Below are 20,188 nucleotides of genomic sequence, written 5' to 3'. Positions count from 1 at the left end.
GTGGGGGCAAGCAACTGCCCCCGTCCCCCGCAACCCGCTGCCCTCTCACATATTCAATTATTACATATACAAAATAAGAAGGGCATGGCAATCCTTCAGTAAAGTGAACTGTAGTAGAGAACGAGGTATATAACGTTACACGGGATAAGAGGTGCAGCACAGGATCACTGTTTCTATATGACTGAAGTAACGTGAGAAATACAAGCCCAGAAATCTGTCTACACTGAGCTGGCACACATGTTCTGCAGGGACAGGAACAATTATGTCGCCTATCGCCACATGTTGTTGTTTTGCTTCCTAATATCTTTTGTCAGCGGCTCCGTTGCTAGGAAATGACTGGTTGCCAGGGGCCGGTCTGTCAGCCATAGAGCCGCCTCCCCATGCTCCCAGTCAGGTCAGTCACCCGGCAGCTGCAGCAGTGACGCAGGGAAGATGGCGGCGCACAGTGTGAAACGCTGCCTGCCTCTCGTGGTTATTCTAGGGGCAACTGGAACTGGCAAATCAAAATTAGCTCTGCAGCTGGGCCAGACTCTTGGAGGGGAAATCATCAGTGCAGACTCCATGCAGGTGAAAAGGACAGGGAAGGAATGATGTGCTTGCTAAACATTAGTATGTTCTCTTGCATTCTTACAGCTATAATCAGGAAGTTATCAAGTTTACTACTGTACAGGCTAGAAATGGTTAATGTACTGCATACACGGATTTAACATTGTCTCTGCCGACCTTTTTCCTAGTGAAATAAAACTCCCTACACTAATACCAATATATAACCACCTTACTGACTCTCTATTATCCACTTGTTCCTATCCATGACAACTGCTGCTCGGGGTCATCTAATGCAGAATGTACATTGAAAAAATGAGGAAATGCTCTTTCGTAAAGATTAATTTGTAAAGTCCAGATAATTATATTCATTGAACCCTGCATCCAAAGTGCATATTATGCATGCAGTGGTCAGCATTGCAAAAAAAAAAGACTTCTAAGAAAAAATGTTTAAAGACTGCTACTGGTATTAGGGATGTCTGGCAAATAGCTTTTTTTCATTTTACAGATTTTTAGGATTTCTTTACTTTTCTAGACCAATTTACTATTATTGATATTGCACAAAGTCATTACTAAACCCTTTACAAAGAATGTTTAATAATTCACTTCAGTCCTTGACCCGAGTTAAGTAGTGCATACAGGCTAAGGCGCCTATGTACACAGAATCGCGGAAGTGGCACATTTTTTTCCTGTATACATCACAGCGGAGATAATTTTTACCTGATTATCCAGATTGTATACTAAATGTAACTTGCAAGGACAGCAGTAGCAATAACTGCTGTTACAGCTAGTTACATCCCAGGGGTATTATGGAAGTGTTTCACATTTTTGAACGACTGCTCCTGGGAAACGGACACTGCACATATGCAGAGTGTCCGTTTCCAGAGGTTGCTGGAGAGGGATTGTAAGAGCCCTTTCTTTAGAATATGCCTCCATAGGTATAAAAGGAATCTAATCAGGATCCTGGCATTCGGAATACTGACACCAGAATCCTTACACTGCTCGGAATACTGACTTGGGGATGCTGACATGGATTGCAATGCTGGTGCTGGAATCCTGAACTTCAGGATCCCAAACGTAAAGCCCAGTACCCACGGGCCGATTCGGGGAGAGATGTGTGCTGAGCGGTTCGCTCAGCACACATCTCTCCCGCCGCTCAGCACAGCGCGATCTGTGCTGAGCGTGCGGGGGGAGACGGGGGGCCGCTCATTTCACCCAGCGGGTGAAATGAGCGACCCGCTAGATTGGCCTGCACGGCAGGCCAATCTAGCAGCAGCGATAGCGATGTGCGGGGCTGCGCATCGCTTTCGCGGTATGGGGTACACACGGAGCGATCCTGCTTAAATTCTAAGCAATCTAGTCAGATTGCTTAGAATATCGCTCCGTGAGTACCCCCCTTTAGTATGTGGGGCTGCTTAGTGTCAGCCCAGAGGGGGATGGGGGGAGGGTTAGGCAGCGGGTGTGGGGGCATTAGGTTTATGCACTACCGTGGAGGGTTATGGTTAGGCTGCAGGGAGAGGCAGGGTTAGGTTTAGGCTGCAGGCGGGTGGGGTTATGTTTAGGCACCACTGGGGAGGATTTAGGCATTGGGGATCGCATACTTACCTAGTAGGTGTCGGACGCATCGGAATGCTCCTGTCGGTATTCTGACCGCCACCTTCCGAAGCGCTGGGATCCTGATACCATCCCAGCATAAAGAGGTTTATGCCATCCGAGAATGGTGTAAAGCTAGGTACACACTATACAGCTATTGGGCCGTTTGGGCAATAATTGGGACATCGGCCTGATTCATTGTATAGTGTGTACGAACAATCGTGACGGCGTTTCAACGATAATTCGGGAAAATCTTGCACACACACCCGAACGATCGATTTTCCGTTCAATCGGCCCAGACCAAAAATATCTGCCACAATCTCCAGATATTGAGCAGTGTGTGTGCATTCTCAATAATCTTCCCATATTTCCTATGTTTTCCACTCACTACATCATCCTCCTTGTGGGCGGACCAATGCAAATGCATTGTAACGTAACAGAAAATTAGTAACTGAAAAAAAAAAAAATCTTTTAAGTGTGTAGCTCAGATATTAGCGCTTACAAATTCCTATTTAACACAAAGTGAACATATAAATAGTGCGCAATCAACAAATAGAGCAGCCCGTATTATTGTTTCTCTATCGTCCTAGTGGATGCTGGGGTTCCTGAAAGGACCATGGGGAATAGCGGCTCCGCAGGAGACAGGGCACAAAAGTAAAGCTTTACGATCAGGTGGTGTGTACTGGCTCCTCCCCCTATGACCCTCCTCCAAGCCTCAGTTAGATTTTTGTGCCCGGCCGAGAAGGGTGCAATCTAGGTGGCTCTCCTAAAGAGCTGCTTAGAAAAAGTTTAGCTTAGGTTTTTTTATTTTACAGTGAGTCCTGCTGGCAACAGGATCACTGCAACGAGGGACTTAGGGGAGAAGAAGTGAACTCACCTGCGTGCAGGATGGATTGGCTTCTTTGGCTACTGGACATTAGCTCCAGAGGGACGATCACAGGTACAGCCTGGATGGTCACCGGAGCCTCGCCGCCGGCCCCCTTGCAGATGCTGAAACGAGAAGAGGTCCAGAATCGGCGGCAGAAGACTCCTCAGTCTTCTTAAGGTAGCGCACAGCACTGCAGCTGTGCGCCATTTCCTCTCAGCACACTTCACACGGCAGTCACTGAGGGTGCAGGGCGCTGGGAGGGGGGCGCCCTGGGAGGCAAATGAAAACCTATTTTGGCTAAAAATACCTCACATATAGCCTCCGGGGGCTATATGGAGATATTTAACCCCTGCCAGAATCCGTTAAAGAGCGGGAGACGAGGCCGCCGAAAAAGGGGCGGGGCCTATCTCCTCAGCACACAGCGCCATTTTTCCTCACAGAAAGGCTGGAGGGAAGGCTCCCAGGCTCTCCCCTGCACTGCACTACAGAAACAGGGTTAAAACAGAGAGGGGGGGCACTAATTTGGCGTTAGAAATATATAAAAAAGATGCTATAAGGGAAAACACTTATATAAGGTTGTCCCTATATAATTATAGCGTTTTTGGTGTGTGCTGGCAAACTCTCCCTCTGTCTCTCCAAAGGGCTAGTGGGTCCTGTCCTCTATCAGAGCATTCCCTGTGTGTGTGCTGTGTGTCGGTACGTGTGTGTCGACATGTATGAGGACGATGTTGGTGAGGAGGCGGAGCAATTGCCTGTAATGGTGATGTCACTCTCTAGGGAGTCGACACCGGAATGGATGGCTTATTTAGGGAATTACGTGATAATGTCAACACGCTGCAAGGTCGGTTGACGACATGAGACGGCCGACAAACAATTAGTACCGGTCCAGACGTCTCAAAAACACCGTCAGGGGTTTTTAAAACGCCCGTTTACTTTAGTCGGTCGACACAGACACGGACACTGAATCCAGTGTCGACGGTGAATAAACAAACGTATTCCTTATTAGGGCCACACGTTAAGGGCAATGAAGGAGGTGTTACATATTTCTGATACTACAAGTACCACAAAAGAGGGTATTATGTGGGATGTGAAAAAACTACCGTAGTTTTTCCTGAATCAGATAAATTTAAATGAAGTGTGTGATGATGCGTGGGTTCCCCCCGATAGAAAATTATGGGCGGTATACCCTTTCCCGCCAGAAGTTAGGGCGCGTTGGGAAACACCCCTTAGGGTGGATAAGGCGCTCACACGCTTATCAAAACAAGTGGCGGTACCGTCTATAGATAGGGCCGTCCTCAAAGAGCCAGCTGACAGGAGGCTGGAAAATATCATAAAAAGTATATACACACATACTGGTGTTATACTGCGACCAGCGATCGCCTCAGCCTGGATGTGCAGAGCTGGGATGGCTTGGTCGGATTCCCTGACTAAAAATATTGATACCCTTGACAGGGACAGTATTTTATTGACTATAGAGCATTTAAAGGATGCATTTTCTATATATGCGAGATGCACAGAGGGATATTTGCACTCTGGCATCAAGAGTAAGTGCGATGTCCATATCTGCCAGAAGATGTTTATGGACACGACAGTGGTCAGGTGATGCAGATTCCAAACGGCACAAAGGTGTATTGCCGTATAAAGGAAGAGGAGTTATTTGGGGTCGGTCCATCGGACCTGGTGGCCACGGCAACTGCTGGAAAATCCACCGTTTTTACCCTAAGTCACATCTCTGCAGAAAAAGACACCGTCTTTTCAGCCTCAGTCCTTTCGTCCCTATAAGAGTCATATCTGCCCAGGGATAGAGGAAAGGGAAGAAGACTGCAGCAACGTTTCCCCTTCGCAGGCTCCTGAAGTCTGCTTTACCAAGGTCTCCCTCCGACAAGGAGGCAGTATGGGAAACAATTCACAAGCTGTATTCCCAGCAGGTGATAATTAAATTACCCCTCCTACAACAAGAAAAGGGGTATTATTCCACACTATATTGTGGTACTGAAGCCAGAAGGCTAGGTGAGACCTATTCTAAATCTAAAAAAATTTGAACACTTACAAAGGTTCAAATCAAGATGGAGTCACTCAGAGCAGTGATAACGAACCAGGAAGAAGGGGACTATATGGTGTCCCGAGACATCAGGGATGCTTACCTCCATGTCCCAAATTTGCCCTTCTCACTAAGGGTTCCTCAGGTTCGTGGTACAGAACTGTCACTATCAGTTTCAGACGCTGCCGTTTGGATTGTCCACGGCACCCCGGGTCTTTACCAAGGTAATGGCCGAAATGATGATTCTTCTTCGAAGAAAAGGCGTCTTAATTATCCCTTACTTGGACGATCTCCTGATAAGGGCAAAGTCCAGGGAACAGTTGGAGGTCGGAGTAGCACTATCTCGGATACTGCTACAACAGCACGGGTGGATTCTAAATATTCCAAAATCGCAGCTGATCCCGACGACAAGTCTCCTGTGCTTAGGGATGATTCTGGACACAGTCCAGAAAAAGGTGTTTCTCCCGGAAGAGAAAGCCAGGGAGTTATCCGAGCTAGTCAGGAACCTCCTAAAATCAGTGCATCATTGCACAAGGGTCCTGGTAAAAATGGTGACTTCCTACGAAGCAATTCCATTCGGCAGATTTCACGCAAGAACTTTTCAGTGGGATCTGCTGGACAAATGGTCCGGATCGCATCTTCAGATGCATCAGCGGATAACCCTATATCCAAGGACAAGGGTGTCTCTCCTGTGGTGGTTACAGAGTGCTCATCTTCTAGAGGGCCGCAGATTCGGCATTCAGGATTGGATGCTGGTGACCACGGAGGCCAGCCCGAGAGGCTGGGGAGCAGTCACACAAGGAAAAAAAAAAAAAAAAAAAAAAAATTTCCAGGGAGTGTGATCAAGTCTGGAGACTTTTCTCCACATAAATATACTGGAGCTAAGGCTAAATTTATAATGCTCTAAGCTTAGCAAGACCTCTGCTTCAAGGTCAGCCGGTATTGATCCAGTGGGAAAAACATCACGGCAATCGCCCACGTAAATAGACAGGGCGGCACAAGAAGCAGGAGGGCAATGGCAAAAACTGCAAGGACTTTTCGCTGGGCGGAAAATCATGTGATAGCACTGTCAGCAGTGTTTCATTCCGGGAATGGAAACTGGGAAGCAGACTTCCTCAGCAGGCACGACCTCCACCCGGCAGAGTGGAAACTTCATCGGGAAGTTTTCCACATGATTGTAAACCGTTGGGAAATACCAAAGGTGGACATGATGGCGTCCTGTCTGAACAAAAAACGGGACAGGTATTGCGCCAGGTTAAGAGACCCTCAGGCAATAGCTGTGGACGTTCTGGTAACACCGTGGGTGTACCAGTCGGTGTATGTGTTCCATCCTCTGCTTATCATACCTAAGGTACTGAGAATTATAAGACGTAGAGGAGTAAGAACTATACTCATGGCTCCGGATTGGCCAAGAAGGACTTGGTACCCGGAACTTCAAGAGATGCTCACAGAGGACTTATGGCCTCTGCCGCTAAGAAGGGACTTGTTTCAGCAAGTACCATGTCTGTTCCAAGACTTACCGCAGCTGCGTTTGACGGCATGGCGGTGGAACGCCGGATCCTAAGGGAAAAAGGCATTCCGGAAGAGGTCATTCCTACCCTGGTCAAAGCCAGAAAGGAAGTGACCGCACAACATTATCACCACATGTGAAAAAAAATATGTTGCGTGGTGCGAGGCCAGAAAGGCCCCACGAAGAAATTTCAACTCGGTCGATTCCTGCATTTCCTGCAAACAGGAGTGTCTATGGGCCTCAAATTGGGGTCCATTAAGGTTCAAATTTCGGCCCTGTCGATTTTCTTCCAGAAAGAATTGGCTTCAGTTCCTGAAGTCCAGAAGTTTGTCAAGGGAGTATTGCATATACAACCCCCTTTTGTGCCTCCAGTGGCACTGTGGGATCTCAACGTAGTTCTGGGATTCCTCAAATCACATTGGTTTAAAACCAGTCAAATCTGTGGATTTGAAGCATCTCACATGAAAAGTGATCATGCTCTTGGCCCTGGCCTGGACCAGGCGAGTGTCAAATTGGTGGTTTTTTTCTCAAAAAAGCCCATATCTGGTTGTCCATTTGGACAGGGCAGAGCTGCGGACTCGTCCCCAGTTCTCTCCCTAAGGTGGTGTCAGTGTTTCACCTGAAGCAGCTTATTGTGGTGCCTTGCACCTACTAGGGACTTGGAGGACTCCAAGTTGCTAGATGTTGTCAGGGCCCTGAAAATATAGGTTCCAGGACGGCTGGAGTCAGGAAAACTGACTTGCTGTTATCCTGTATGCACCCAACAAACTGGGTGCTCTTGCTTCTAAGCAGACTATTGCTAGTTGGATGTGTAATACAATTCAGCTTGCACATTCTGTGGCAGGCCTGCCACAGCCAAAATATGTAAATGCCCATTCCACAAGGAAGGTGGGCTCATCTTGGGCGGCTGCCCGAGGGGTCTCGGCTTTACAACTTTGCCGAGCGGCTATTTAGTCAGGGGCAAACACGTTTGTAAAATCCTACAAATTTGATACCCTGGCTAAGGAGGACCTGGAGTTCTCTCATTCGGTGCTGCAGAGTCATCCGCACTCTCCCGCCCGTTTGGGAGCTTTGGTATAATCCCCATGGTCCTTTCAGGAACCCCAGCATCCACTAGGACGATAGAGAAAATAAGAATTTACTTACCGATAATTCTATTTCTCGGAGTCCGTAGTGGATGCTGGGCGCCCATCCCAAGTGCGGATTATCTGCATTACTTGTACATAGTTACAAAAATCGGGTTATTATTGTTGTGAGCCATCTTTTCAGAGGCTCCGCTGTTATCATACTGTTAACTGGGTTTAGATCACAGGTTGTACGGTGTGATTGGTGTGGCTGGTATGAGTCTTACCCGGGATTCATAAATCCTTCCTTATTGTGTACGCTCGTCCGGGCACAGTATCCTAACTGAGGCTTGGAGGAGGGTCATAGGGGGAGGAGCCAGTACACACCACCTGATCGTAAAGCTTTACTTTTGTGCCCTGTCTCCTGCGGAGCCGCTATTCCCCATGGTCCTTTCAGGAACCCCAGCATCCACTACGGACTCCGAGAAATAGAATTATCGGTAAGTAAATTCTTATTTTACAGAGGTCTCTCAAACAGTAACCTCCAAATACAATCTGTGAAAAAAAGATGAAACTAAATACAGTGGCGCTAAATTTGAACCATATATAAAGGAATAAATAATCACCCTTTCAGGTTTGTCCTCAATGTCAATCTGCTTCCATTTAGGGGAAATGATCCATACAATGAATGGTTTGATGTTCTTTTTTTACCTCTATTCAGAAATGGAATCTAATAAAACAAGAAAGACTGTGCCCACTTTGCATCAAAACTTAGTTTGAGGCAAGGTGTAGTGGATACACAGAAGACAGATAATTGTGCAATACCGTAATAAAATAAAAAAAAATTTTTATTGCTAGACCATTACACTCACAATAAAACAGTGTGTATAGGCATATCACCATTTCATCACCCGGCAATTTCAGGATCCAGATAATCAGTTTGAGGATACTTTTCCTGGTTTACACACAAACCTGAAGAAATAAGAATCTGTGCCCACTGTTCTTATAAAACTCACATAGAGTCATATATAGTGGATGCACAGAGAGAAAATAATGGTGCAATACCCTTTATATAAAAAAGGATTTGTAATACAACACCGCACTCACAATATAAAAAAATGAAAGGAATCATATAATACATCACTCCATACTGAGTCCTCTCAGGTCTGAAGGGAGTTTCTCTATCGTCCTAGTGGATGCTGGGGTTCCTGAAAGGACCATGGGGAATAGCGGCTCCGCAGGAGACAGGGCACAAAAAGTAAAGCTTTTCCAGATCAGGTGGTGTGCACTGGCTCCTCCCCCTATGACCCTCCTCCAGACTCCAGTTAGATTTTTGTGCCCGGCCGAGAAGGGTGCAATCTAGGTGGCTCTCCTAAAGAGCTGCTTAGAAAAAGTTTAGCTTAGGTTTTTTATTTTACAGTGAGTCCTGCTGGCAACAGGATCACTGCAACGAGGGACTGAGGGGAGAAGAAGTGAACTCACCTGCGTGCATGATGGATTGGCTTCTTGGCTACTGGACATCAGCTCCAGAGGGACGATCACAGGTACAGCCTGGATGGTCACCGGAGCCGCACCGCCGGCCCCCTTGCAGATGCTGAAGTCAGAAGAGGTCCAGAATCGGCGGCTGAAGACTCCTGCAGTCTTCTAAAGGTAGCGCACAGCACTGCAGCTGTGCGCCATTTTCCTCTCAGCACACTTCACACGCAGTCACTGAGGGTGCAGGGCGCTGGGGGGGGGCGCCCTGGGAGGCAAATGTAACCTATATAAAGGCTAAAAATACCTCACATATAGCCCCCAGAGGCTATATGGAGATATTTAACCCCTGCCTGGATTCACTAAATAGTGGGAGACGAGCCCGCCGGAAAAGGGGCGGGGCCTATCTCCTCAGCACACGGCGCCATTTCCTCTCACAGCTCCGCTGGTCAGGACGGCTCCCAGGTCTCTCCTCTGCACTGCACTACAGAAACAGGGTAAAACAGAGAGGGGGGGCAAATTTATGGCGATATTTTGATATATATAAAGCAGCTATAAGGGAGCACTTATTATAAGGCTATCCCTGTTATATATAGCGCTTTTGGTGTGTGCTGGCAAACTCTCCCTCTGTCTCCCCAAAGGGCTAGTGGGTCCTGTCTTCGTTAGGAGCATTCCCTGTGTGTCTGCTGTGTGTCGGTACGTGTGTGTCGACATGTATGAGGACGATATTGGTGTGGAGGCGGAGCAATTGCCAAATATGAGGATGTCACCCCCTAGGGAGTCGACACCAGAATGGATGCCTTTATTTATGGAACTACGGGATAGTGTCAACACGCTAAAGCAGTCGTTTGACGACATGAGACGGCCGGACAATCAATTAGTGCCTGTCCAGGCGACTCAAACACCGTCAGGGGCTGTGAAACGCCCTTTGCCTCAGTCGGTCGACACAGACCCAGACACAGGCACTGACTCCAGTGGTGACGGTGACGAATCAACCGTATTTTCCAGTAGGGCCACACGTTATATGATTTTGGCAATGAAGGAGGCGTTACATTTAGCTGATACTACAGGTACCACTAAACAGGGTATTATGTGGGGTGTGAAAAAACTACCTATAGTTTTTCCTGAATCAGAAGAATTAAATGACGTGTGTAATGAAGCGTGGGTTGCCCCTGATAAAAAGCTGATAATTTCAAAGAAATTATTGGCATTATACCCTTTCCCGCCAGAGGTTAGGGAGCGCTGGGAAACACCTCCTAGGGTGGACAAGGCGCTAACACGCTTATCTAAACAAGTGGCGTTACCCTCTCCTGAGACGGCCGCACTTAAAGATCCATCAGATAGGAGGATGGAAAATATCCAAAAAAGTATATACACACATGCAGGTGTTATACTACGACCAGCTATAGCGACTGCCTGGATGTGCAGTGCTGGGGTAGTTTGGTCAGAGTCCCTGATTGAAAATATTGATACCCTGGACAGGGACAATATTTTACTGTCGTTAGAACAAATAAAGGATGCATTTCTTTATATGCGTGATGCACAGAGGGATATCTGCACACTGGCATCACGGGTAAGTGCTATGTCCATTTCGGCCAGAAGAGCTTTATGGACGCGACAGTGGACAGGCGATGCGGATTCAAAACGACATATGGAAGTTTTGCCGTATAAAGGGGAGGAGTTATTTGGAGTCGGTCTATCAGATTTGGTGGCCACGGCTACAGCCGGGAAATCCACCTTTCTACCTCAAGTCACTCCCCAACAGAAAAAGGCACCGACTTTTCAACCGCAGCCCTTTCGTTCCTTTAAAAATAAGAGAGCAAAGGGCTATTCATATCTGCCACGAGGCAGAGGTCGAGGGAAGAGACAGCAACAGGCAGCTCCTTCCCAGGAACAGAAGCCTTCCCCGGCTTCTACAAAAGCCTCAGCATGACGCTGGGGCTTCTCAAGCGGACTCGGGGACGGTGGGTGGTCGTCTAAAAAATTACAGCGCGCAGTGGGCTCACTCGCAGGTAGATCCCTGGATCCTGCAGATAATATCTCAGGGGTACAGGTTGGAATTAGAGACAGATCCACCTCGCCGTTTCCTGAAGTCTGCTTTACCAACGTCCCCCTCCGAAAGGGAGACGGTTTTGGAAGCCATTCACAAGCTGTACTCTCAGCAGGTGATAGTCAAGGTACCTCTTCTACAACAAGGGAAGGGGTATTATTCCACTCTTTTTGTGGTACCGAAGCCGGATGGCTCGGTAAGGCCTATTCTAAATCTGAAGTCCTTGAACCTGTACATAAAGAAGTTCAAGTTCAAGATGGAGTCACTCAGAGCAGTGATAGCGAACCTGGAAGAGGGGGACTTTATGGTATCCTTGGACATCAAGGATGCGTATCTCCACGTTCCAATTTACCCCTCACACCAGGGGTACCTCAGGTTCGTTGTACAAAACTGTCACTATCAGTTTCAGACGCTGCCGTTCGGATTGTCCACGGCACCTCGGGTCTTTACAAAGGTAATGGCCGAGATGATGATTCTTCTTCGAAGAAAAGGCATATTAATTATCCCATACTTGGACGATCTCCTAATAAGGGCAAGGTCCAGAGAACAGCTAGAGATGGGATTAGCACTGTCGCAAGAAGTGCTAAAACAGCACGGGTGGATTCTGAATATTCCAAAATCCCAGTTAATGCCGACAACTCGTCTGCTGTTCCTAGGGATGATTCTGGACACGGTTCAGAAAAAGGTTTTTCTCCCGGAGGAAAAAGCCAAGGAGTTATCCGAGCTTGTCAGGAACCTCCTAAAACCAGGAAAGGTGTCTGTACATCAATGCACAAGAGTCCTGGGAAAAATGGTGGCTTCTTACGAATCCATTCCATTCGGCAGATTCCACGCAAGAATTTTCCAAAGGGATCTGTTGGACAAATGGTCAGGGTCGCATCTTCAGATGCACCTGCGGATAACCCTGTCTCCAAGGACAAGGGTGTCTCTTCTGTGGTGGTTGCAGAGTGCTCATCTATTGGAGGGCCGCAGATTCGGCATACAGGATTGGATCCTGGTGACCACGGACGCCAGCCTGAGAGGCTGGGGAGCAGTCACACAAGGAAGAAACTTCCAGGGAGTATGGACGAGCCTGGAAACGTCTCTTCACATAAACATTCTGGAACTAAGAGCAATATACAATGCTCTAAGCCAGGCAGAACCTCTGCTTCAGGGAAAACCGGTGTTGATCCAGTCGGACAACATCACGGCAGTCGCCCATGTGAACAGACAGGGCGGCACAAGAAGCAGGAGTGCAATGGCAGAAGCTGCAAGGATTCTTCGCTGGGCAGAGAATCATGTGATAGCACTGTCAGCAGTGTTCATCCCGGGAGTGGACAACTGGGAAGCAGACTTCCTCAGCAGACACGATCTTCACCCGGGAGAGTGGGGACTTCATCCAGAAGTCTTCCACTTGCTGGTAACCCGTTGGGAAAGACCAATGGTGGACATGATGGCGTCTCGCCTCAACAAAAAACTGGACAGGTATTGCGCCAGGTCAAGAGATCCGCAGGCAATAGCTGTGGACGCGCTGGTAACGCCTTGGGTGTACCAGTCGGTGTATGTGTTTCCTCCTCTGCCTCTCATACCAAAAGTATTGAGAATTATACGGCAAAGAGGCGTAAGGACGATACTAGTGGTTCCGGATTGGCCAAGAAGGACTTGGTACCCGGAACTTCAAGAGATGATCACGGAAGATCCGTGGCCTCTACCTCTAAGGAGGGACTTGCTTCAGCAGGGTCCCTGTCTGTTTCAAGACTTACCGCGGCTGCGTTTGACGGCATGGCGGTTGAACGCCGGATCCTAAAGGAAAAAGGCATGCCGGAAGAAGTCATTCCTACTTTGATTAAAGCAAGGAAGGAAGTAACCGTGCAACATTATCACCGAATTTGGCGAAAATATGTTGCGTGGTGCGAAGATCGGAGTGCTCCGACGGAGGAATTTCAACTGGGTCGATTCCTACATTTCCTGCAATCAGGATTGTCTATGGGTCTCAAATTGGGATCTATTAAGGTTCAAATTTCGGCCCTGTCGATTTTCTTTAAAAAAGAATTGGCTTCAGTCCCTGAAGTCCAGACCTTTGTTAAGGGAGTGCTACATATACAGCCTCCTGTGGTGCCTCCAGTGGCACCGTGGGATCTCAATGTGGTTTTGGACTTTCTAAAATCTCATTGGTTTGAACCACTAAAGAAGGTGGATTTGAAATATCTCACATGGAAAGTGACCATGCTTCTAGCCCTGGCTTCGGCCAGGAGAGTGTCAGAACTGGCAGCTTTATCTTACAAAAGCCCATATCTGATTTTCCATTCGGACAGGGCAGAACTGCGGACTCGTCCGCATTTTCTCCCTAAGGTGGTGTCAGCATTTCATCTGAACCAGCCTATTGTAGTGCCTGCGGCTACAAGTGACTTGGAGGACTCTAAGTTACTGGACGTTGTCAGAGCATTAAAAATATATATTGCAAGGACAGCTGGAGTCAGAAAATCTGACTCGTTGTTTATATTGTATGCACCCAACAAGATGGGTGCTCCTGCGTCTAAGCAGACGATTGCTCGTTGGATCTGTAGCACAATCCAACTTGCACATTCTGTGGCAGGCCTGCCACAGCCTAAATCTGTAAAGGCCCACTCCACAAGGAAGGTGGGCTCATCTTGGGCGGCTGCCCGAGGGGTCTCGGCATTACAACTTTGCCGAGCAGCTACGTGGTCAGGGGAGAACACGTTTGTAAAATTTTACAAATTTGATACTCTGGCTAAGGAGGACCTGGAGTTCTCTCATTCGGTGCTGCAGAGTCATCCGCACTCTCCCGCCCGTTTGGGAGCTTTGGTATAATCCCCATGGTCCTTTCAGGAACCCCAGCATCCACTAGGACGATAGAGAAAATAAGATTTTACTTACCGATAAATCTATTTCTCGGAGTCCGTAGTGGATGCTGGGCGCCCATCCCAAGTGCGGATTATCTGCAATAATTGTACATAGTTATTGTTAACTAATTCGGGTTATTGTTGAAGGAAGCCATCTTTCAGAGGCTCCGCTGTTATCATACTGTTAACTGGGTTTAGATCACAAGTTGTACGGTGTGATTGGTGTGGCTGGTATGAGTCTTACCCGGGATTCAAAATCCTCCCTTATTGTGTACGCTCGTCCGGGCACAGTACCTAACTGGAGTCTGGAGGAGGGTCATAGGGGGAGGAGCCAGTGCACACCACCTGATCTGGAAAAGCTTTGCTTTTTGTGCCCTGTCTCCTGCGGAGCCGCTATTCCCCATGGTCCTTTCAGGAACCCCAGCATCCACTACGGACTCCGAGAAATAAGTAAAATCTTATTATTTCCAGGGTTCCCACGATGGAATTGAGGGAAATGACACAACCGGGTGAAAGTGTCAACCACCGGAGATCTCCACAATATGACCGTCCTGGACTTCAAACCACACAGTGCTTAACGTGTTTCGGATCCTCCTTGATCCTTCGTCAGAAGCATGTGTGGTAAACTCTAATGTGTCCCTTTTTATACCCTAAAAACAATCACAAATGTTCACAATCTGTAATCAAATCTCGCGCCGCTGTGACCGGAACCGGAAGTCTTTGCGTTCCGGTATGCGTTCCACAATCCTCACATATATACTGAGGTGTCTTCCTGCTGCGTTCCATAATAGCCATAACCGGAACCGGAAGTTTTTGCGTTCCGGTATGCGTTCCACAGTCTTTGTACATATGTGGAAGTACCCCAATACGGAAGTAGTTCGTACTGCGTTCCATATCTGCTTTACAAAGCCGGAAGGCTGTTCATAAATGCGTTCCACCCTATATTTATGGGTCGCAATCTTTTTATTATTCGTAGGGGATGATGAGATCCACTCAATGGAGCATATCCAGAGGGCCCTCTGATTTATATCCCAATTTGTGGTAGTCCCAAAATGTTCATTAAAAAATCCCCTCAAAAAGAAAAGAGCAGCATCAATATTCTAAATATATCATATAAACCAATTTAAGAATACATAAAACTGTAAACATTTTTGGTATATAAGAAACACTAAAATACCTAATAAACTTTACATAAAAATGTAATTCATAAAAGACATTTACCTTAAAAAACAAGACAATTCGAAATCAGTTTTAAGACCATTTGGGGTAAGGGTTTTAAGAGAATGGATCCACTGCAAATTCCTAAAAAAATCATCTGATTGTTGGGCAGACCAAAAAAAATCTGCTAGTGTGTACCTAGCTTAAACCACTGGGGCCAAACTCCAAAAAGCACATAGAAGTCAGACTGCAGTCCACATTGATGATAATGGGGATTGTGGTCTGCAGTGGTAGTTTGTCTTTAGCAGAAGATTTCACAGGAATCGCTAAGTAGCCCCCTGTCGTGAAAAGGGAGCGTGACTTCATTGGAAGGGGCATGATCTCATGAAAAGGGGCATGGCCTCACAGCCCAACCCTGTTTTTATCACTCGTGTGGAGGGGGAGGGGAGGGGGGGGGGTGCCTGCTAGAAATGCTGGGCTGCCCTGGGAGACTCATCTGCCTGCGTTGTAGGGATGGTCATCGGTGAGTTGTTATGGTCATCATTGATGGCTAACATCGATGGTATAAAAACCATCTGCAAGGGAACCATCAATAGTTTCACACAGTGATGGTCAGCCCTTCTTTACTATGGAGAGGGCTGACATCCAATAAGTGACTGACGGAGGGGCTTTACTGGTGGATCTATGCTCCGTGCCCCGGCACAATGTAGAGGGGAAAAAACGATCTGGTCTTTACCATCGATGGCAGGAAACCATCTGGTTCTCCCTCATCAATGGATAAAGTACTCAGCATCGGCCATAGACCATCAATGATTTTGAATCATCAATGGTCTATGGCCATCCGTACTTCATTGCTGGCACCTCAGTGACGGCCACATTTTCAAGACACAAAGATAGGAGAACGGAAAGACTACGACCTCTATTCTGTAGACCAATGGCTGATTTAAAAACGATTAGATGAAACCTGAAGACATGAGAATAGGCATAGCAATGGCTGAGGCATCTCTGAAGTGAATGAGTGGACATATACTGTGTATGAACAGTAGGGGATTAAAAAAAAATGAATAATCAAAAGTCTTAGAGCAGTATTACTTTTCAGTCTAATATTATTCAGACAGGCTGCTAAACCGTAGGTTCTTACTGGAAAGACTGAGTTTTATAGCATATAAAGAAGAGAATATGCTATGGTAGATCTTAGACCATTGTAGTGTTCTAAAAAGAAGTACTCCTTTCTTTGTCACTGTACTTGTGGTGGAGAAGAGAAATTATTGGATTTGTTACCTGTAAATTCAGTCGCCACCTCTTTTATTGGTCCTTGGGCAGCTGAGGAGAACTCCATAACAGTAAGGGGTGGTGCTGGGTTGTTTATCATTAGAAGAGGTACCTGCACAGACTTGCCTCGGGCCTCCATACTGTAGCATGGGGTGATTGAGAACAGGCCCCAGCTGGTGATCAGCTTGTTTCTTATGCTGGTTATTTGGCATTCATATTGTTTCCACTTTCTCTCATAGGGCTTGACCAATGAGCAGTGAAATGGCTTGAGGCGCAAGTAAATGTGACTATATGCCGCACTTACCGTAACTCTTAGCTTGCTGAGTTTTGTTGGTAGCTGGACAGGGTTGCGTGTAAGTGTGGGGAGAGATCGGGTTGCCCGTTTCCACGTCATTGCAATGGCAACTCACCAAATTAGGATCAAGGCCATAATATCCCAGACAACATTTTTTTTTACATTGGTGATTTACATTGATAAACTGTTTAGCTGCTATTCATTTTTATTTCCGTAAATATACAATTTTTATTTTCTTAATAAAACATCTGAGATTATTTCCACCAACGTGCTAACCTCCTAAGGGGGATAATTCCAAGTTGATCGCAGCAGGAAATTTTTTAGCAGTTGGGCAAAACCATGTGCACTGCAGGTGTGGCAGATATAACATTTGCAGAGAGAGTTAGATTTGGGTGGGTTATTTTATTTCTGTGCAGGGTAAATACTGGCTGCTTTATTTTTACACTGCAAATTAGATTGCAGATTGAACACACCACACCCAAATCTAACTCTCTCTGCACATGTTATATCTGCCTCCCCTGCAGTGCACATGGTTTTGCCCAGTTGCTAACAGAATTCCTGCTGCGATCAACTTGGAATTACCCCCAAGGACTGGAACTACTTTCTTCTGGACCTTTAGTAGAAAGTTTTTGTAAAGTTATGGACTTCAAAGTTCTTATTCTAGCTATGAAATCTCAGTCAAAGCTGGTAGTGCATTCACTTAAATGTGCCATCCGCACTGAAGCAATTTTATTGGTAAATATGTTTATTGCGTTTTCAAATATATATCAAAATTATTGACCAAAGCAGTACAGAGCATAACATACAGAATGGCTTATAAAAGAAACCAGCAACAATAATGTAAAAAATACATGCCAATAAAATTAGACATCATTCCGAGCATTATGTTGAAAATATGTCCGTATCTACAACAACATACAGTCAATAGTATATACAAAACAAAACAAAACATCAAAAGAATAGAATAGTAATACAGTTGTATAAGGAGGAGGTAGGGTAAACGAAAAGAATAAGAAAAGGAAAAGAGAAAAAGGGGGGGGGGTTTAGGTAGCCTCATCTTACACATCTTGGCCGATACCTGTTATAGATCAGTTGTACTTCTCAAACTATCAATATCTATGACTATTAAGTCAAGTAATTGAATAACAGTATAGTGTAACCAAGACTCATAAAGTTAAGGTGGTATTATTGTTTAGAATGTTTAGGGGTGTCCAAAAGGCGTAAATTTGAACCTGCATATCCTCAGGCTTTGAGGAAATGAAATCACCCCATTTGTCAAGTAAGTTTGACCTGTCCCAGTGCTGAAGCAATTTTGACTACATTGAAGACAGCTGCTACCTGGACAGTGTTCATAGATTCACATCCCCAAGCCTTCAAGAATGGATGTCTAAAGGCCCGTACACAATGGTCAATATATCGGCCGTTCTCTTGAGCGGCCGATATATCGCGGGACCGTCGGCCAGTGTGTACGACCGATATGTCTGTGAACTCCGTCGTTCACAGACGTATCGCGTCGGCGGCGTAGCACAGCCGACGGCCAATATATCTACCGATATATTGGCGCGTTGCTGTGTGTGTACGGCGTACACATGCTGCGGCGGCCGGCGGTGATTGACAGGTGAATTGGGTGGGCGTGTGTACACGCCCGCCCAGTTCATGACGTCAGTCCCCGACGGATCGGGCAATGTGTATGCTCAACATACTGCCCGATCCGTCCATAGATATATCTGCAGATCAATTGATCTGCAGATATATCTACTAGTGTGTACCCACCTTAAGTTTATTAGTTTGTGGGTTTTGGATTGAGTGATGTGAGCAGTTGTTCCATCCTTATTAGTGCTGAGTCTGTCATAGTGCTGTTTTTGTATTATTATTTTTTGTGACTGACTAAATTCATCTCCCACAAATGTTCCATGGCGCCATTCCTTTCTGTTTCCCAATCTACAATGAAGTGTTCTTGTGTGCTGTATACAGAGCGGTTTTCTGAGACTTCTTTGTTGATGGAGAGGTGGGAAGGATGAGCTATATGTTATGTGCCACCTATCACAGTAGCTGAACATCACTCACTTTTCAGTACACCTCTATGGGGTGCAAGGAAAAAACAAAGAAGCGACATGGGTGGTTGCGATGTACCATTCTTTACAGTGCAGTGTACCCCTCCACCTTTAAAGCTGAACACCTGCTTATTAGTTTGGTTAGTAGGCTCATCCTCTAATGGTGGTGCTCTCTCTCATAACATACATATTGAAAAAAAATTAGAAATGAGAATAACTACTGTTTCTCTAACGTCCTAGAGGATGCTGGGGACTCCGTAAGGATCATGGGGATAGACGGGCTCCGCAGGAGACATGGGCACTTTAAGAAAGACTTTAGTTCTGGGTGTGCACTGGCTCCTCCCTCTATGCCCCTCCTCCAGACCTCAGTTTGATACTATGCCCAGTGGAGACTGGGTGCTTTTCAGGAGCTCTCCTGAGCTTTCTGACAGAAAGTATTTTGTTAGGTTTTTTATTTTCAGGGAGCACTGCTGGCAACAGACTCCCTGCATCGAGGGACTGAGGGGAGAGAAGCAGCCCTACTCTCTGAGTTGCAAGGTCCTGCTTCTTAGGCTACTGGACACCATTAGCTCCAGAGGGATTGGAACGCAGGATCTCACCCTCGCCGTCCGTCCCAGAGCCGCACCGCCGTCCCCCTCGCAGAGCCGGAAGATAGAAGCCGGGTGAGTATAAGAAGAAAAGAAGACTTCAGAGGCGGCAGAAGACTTCATGATCTTCACTGAGGTAACGCACAGCACTGCAGCTGTGCGCCATTGCTCCCATACACCTCACATACTCCGGTCACTGTAAGGGTGCAGGGGAAGGGGGGGGGGCGGCGCCCTGGGCAGCAATATAAACCTCTTTTTGGCAAAAATATAACATATATATACAGCTGGGCACTGTATATATGTATGAGCCCCCACCAATTTTACAGATTTTTAACGGGTCAGAAGCCCGCCGCCGAGGGGGCGGGGCTTCTCCCTCAGCACTCACCAGCGCCATTTTTTCTCCACAGCACTGCTGAGAGGAAGCTCCCCGGACTCTCCCCTGCTTGTACCACGGTAGACAAGAGGGTTGAAAAGAGAGGGGGGGCACATAATTCGGCGCAAATTACATACAGCAGCGCTACTGGGTAAAAACATTAAGTTACTGTGTTATTCCTGCGTTATATAGCGCTGGGGTGTGTGCTGGCATACTCTCTCTCTGTCTCTCCAAAGGGCCTTGTGGGGGAACTGTCTTCAGAAAGAGCATTCCCTGTGTGTGTGGTGTGTCGGTACGTGTGTGTCGACATGTCTGAGGAAGAAGGCTATGTTAGAGAGGAGCGGGAGCAAATTAATGTGGTGTCTCCGCCGACAGCGCCAACACCTGACTGGATGGATATGTGGAATGTTTTAAATGCTAGTGTAAACTCATTGCACAAAAGCTGAAGCTTTGGGACAATCAGG

At 46.7% G+C, this 20,188-nt stretch overlaps 1 protein-coding gene across 3 annotated transcripts in view; it reads left to right on the top strand.

The window, feature by feature from the left end:
• Window positions 1–338: 338 nt before the first annotated feature.
• Window positions 339–20,188, top strand: part of TRIT1 (tRNA isopentenyltransferase 1) — a 58,247-nt gene continuing 38,397 nt past the window's right edge. The window contains exon 1 of one of the 3 annotated variants that reach the window (XM_063954081.1): window positions 339–567. In XM_063954081.1, coding sequence (XP_063810151.1) covers window positions 433–567 — 135 coding nt within the window. In that variant the 5' untranslated portion in view covers window positions 339–432. Of the gene's footprint in view, window positions 610–20,188 lie in introns of all 3 variants that reach the window. The other 2 variants (XM_063954083.1, XM_063954082.1) reach the window with 2 other exon arrangements.

The sequence above is a fragment of the Pseudophryne corroboree genome, chromosome 2 (assembly GCF_028390025.1).
Source record: "Pseudophryne corroboree isolate aPseCor3 chromosome 2, aPseCor3.hap2, whole genome shotgun sequence".
Lineage (NCBI taxonomy): Eukaryota > Metazoa > Chordata > Amphibia > Anura > Myobatrachidae > Pseudophryne > Pseudophryne corroboree.
Note: the sequence above shows the minus strand (reverse complement) of the source record. Positions and strands in the feature narration are given on the sequence as shown.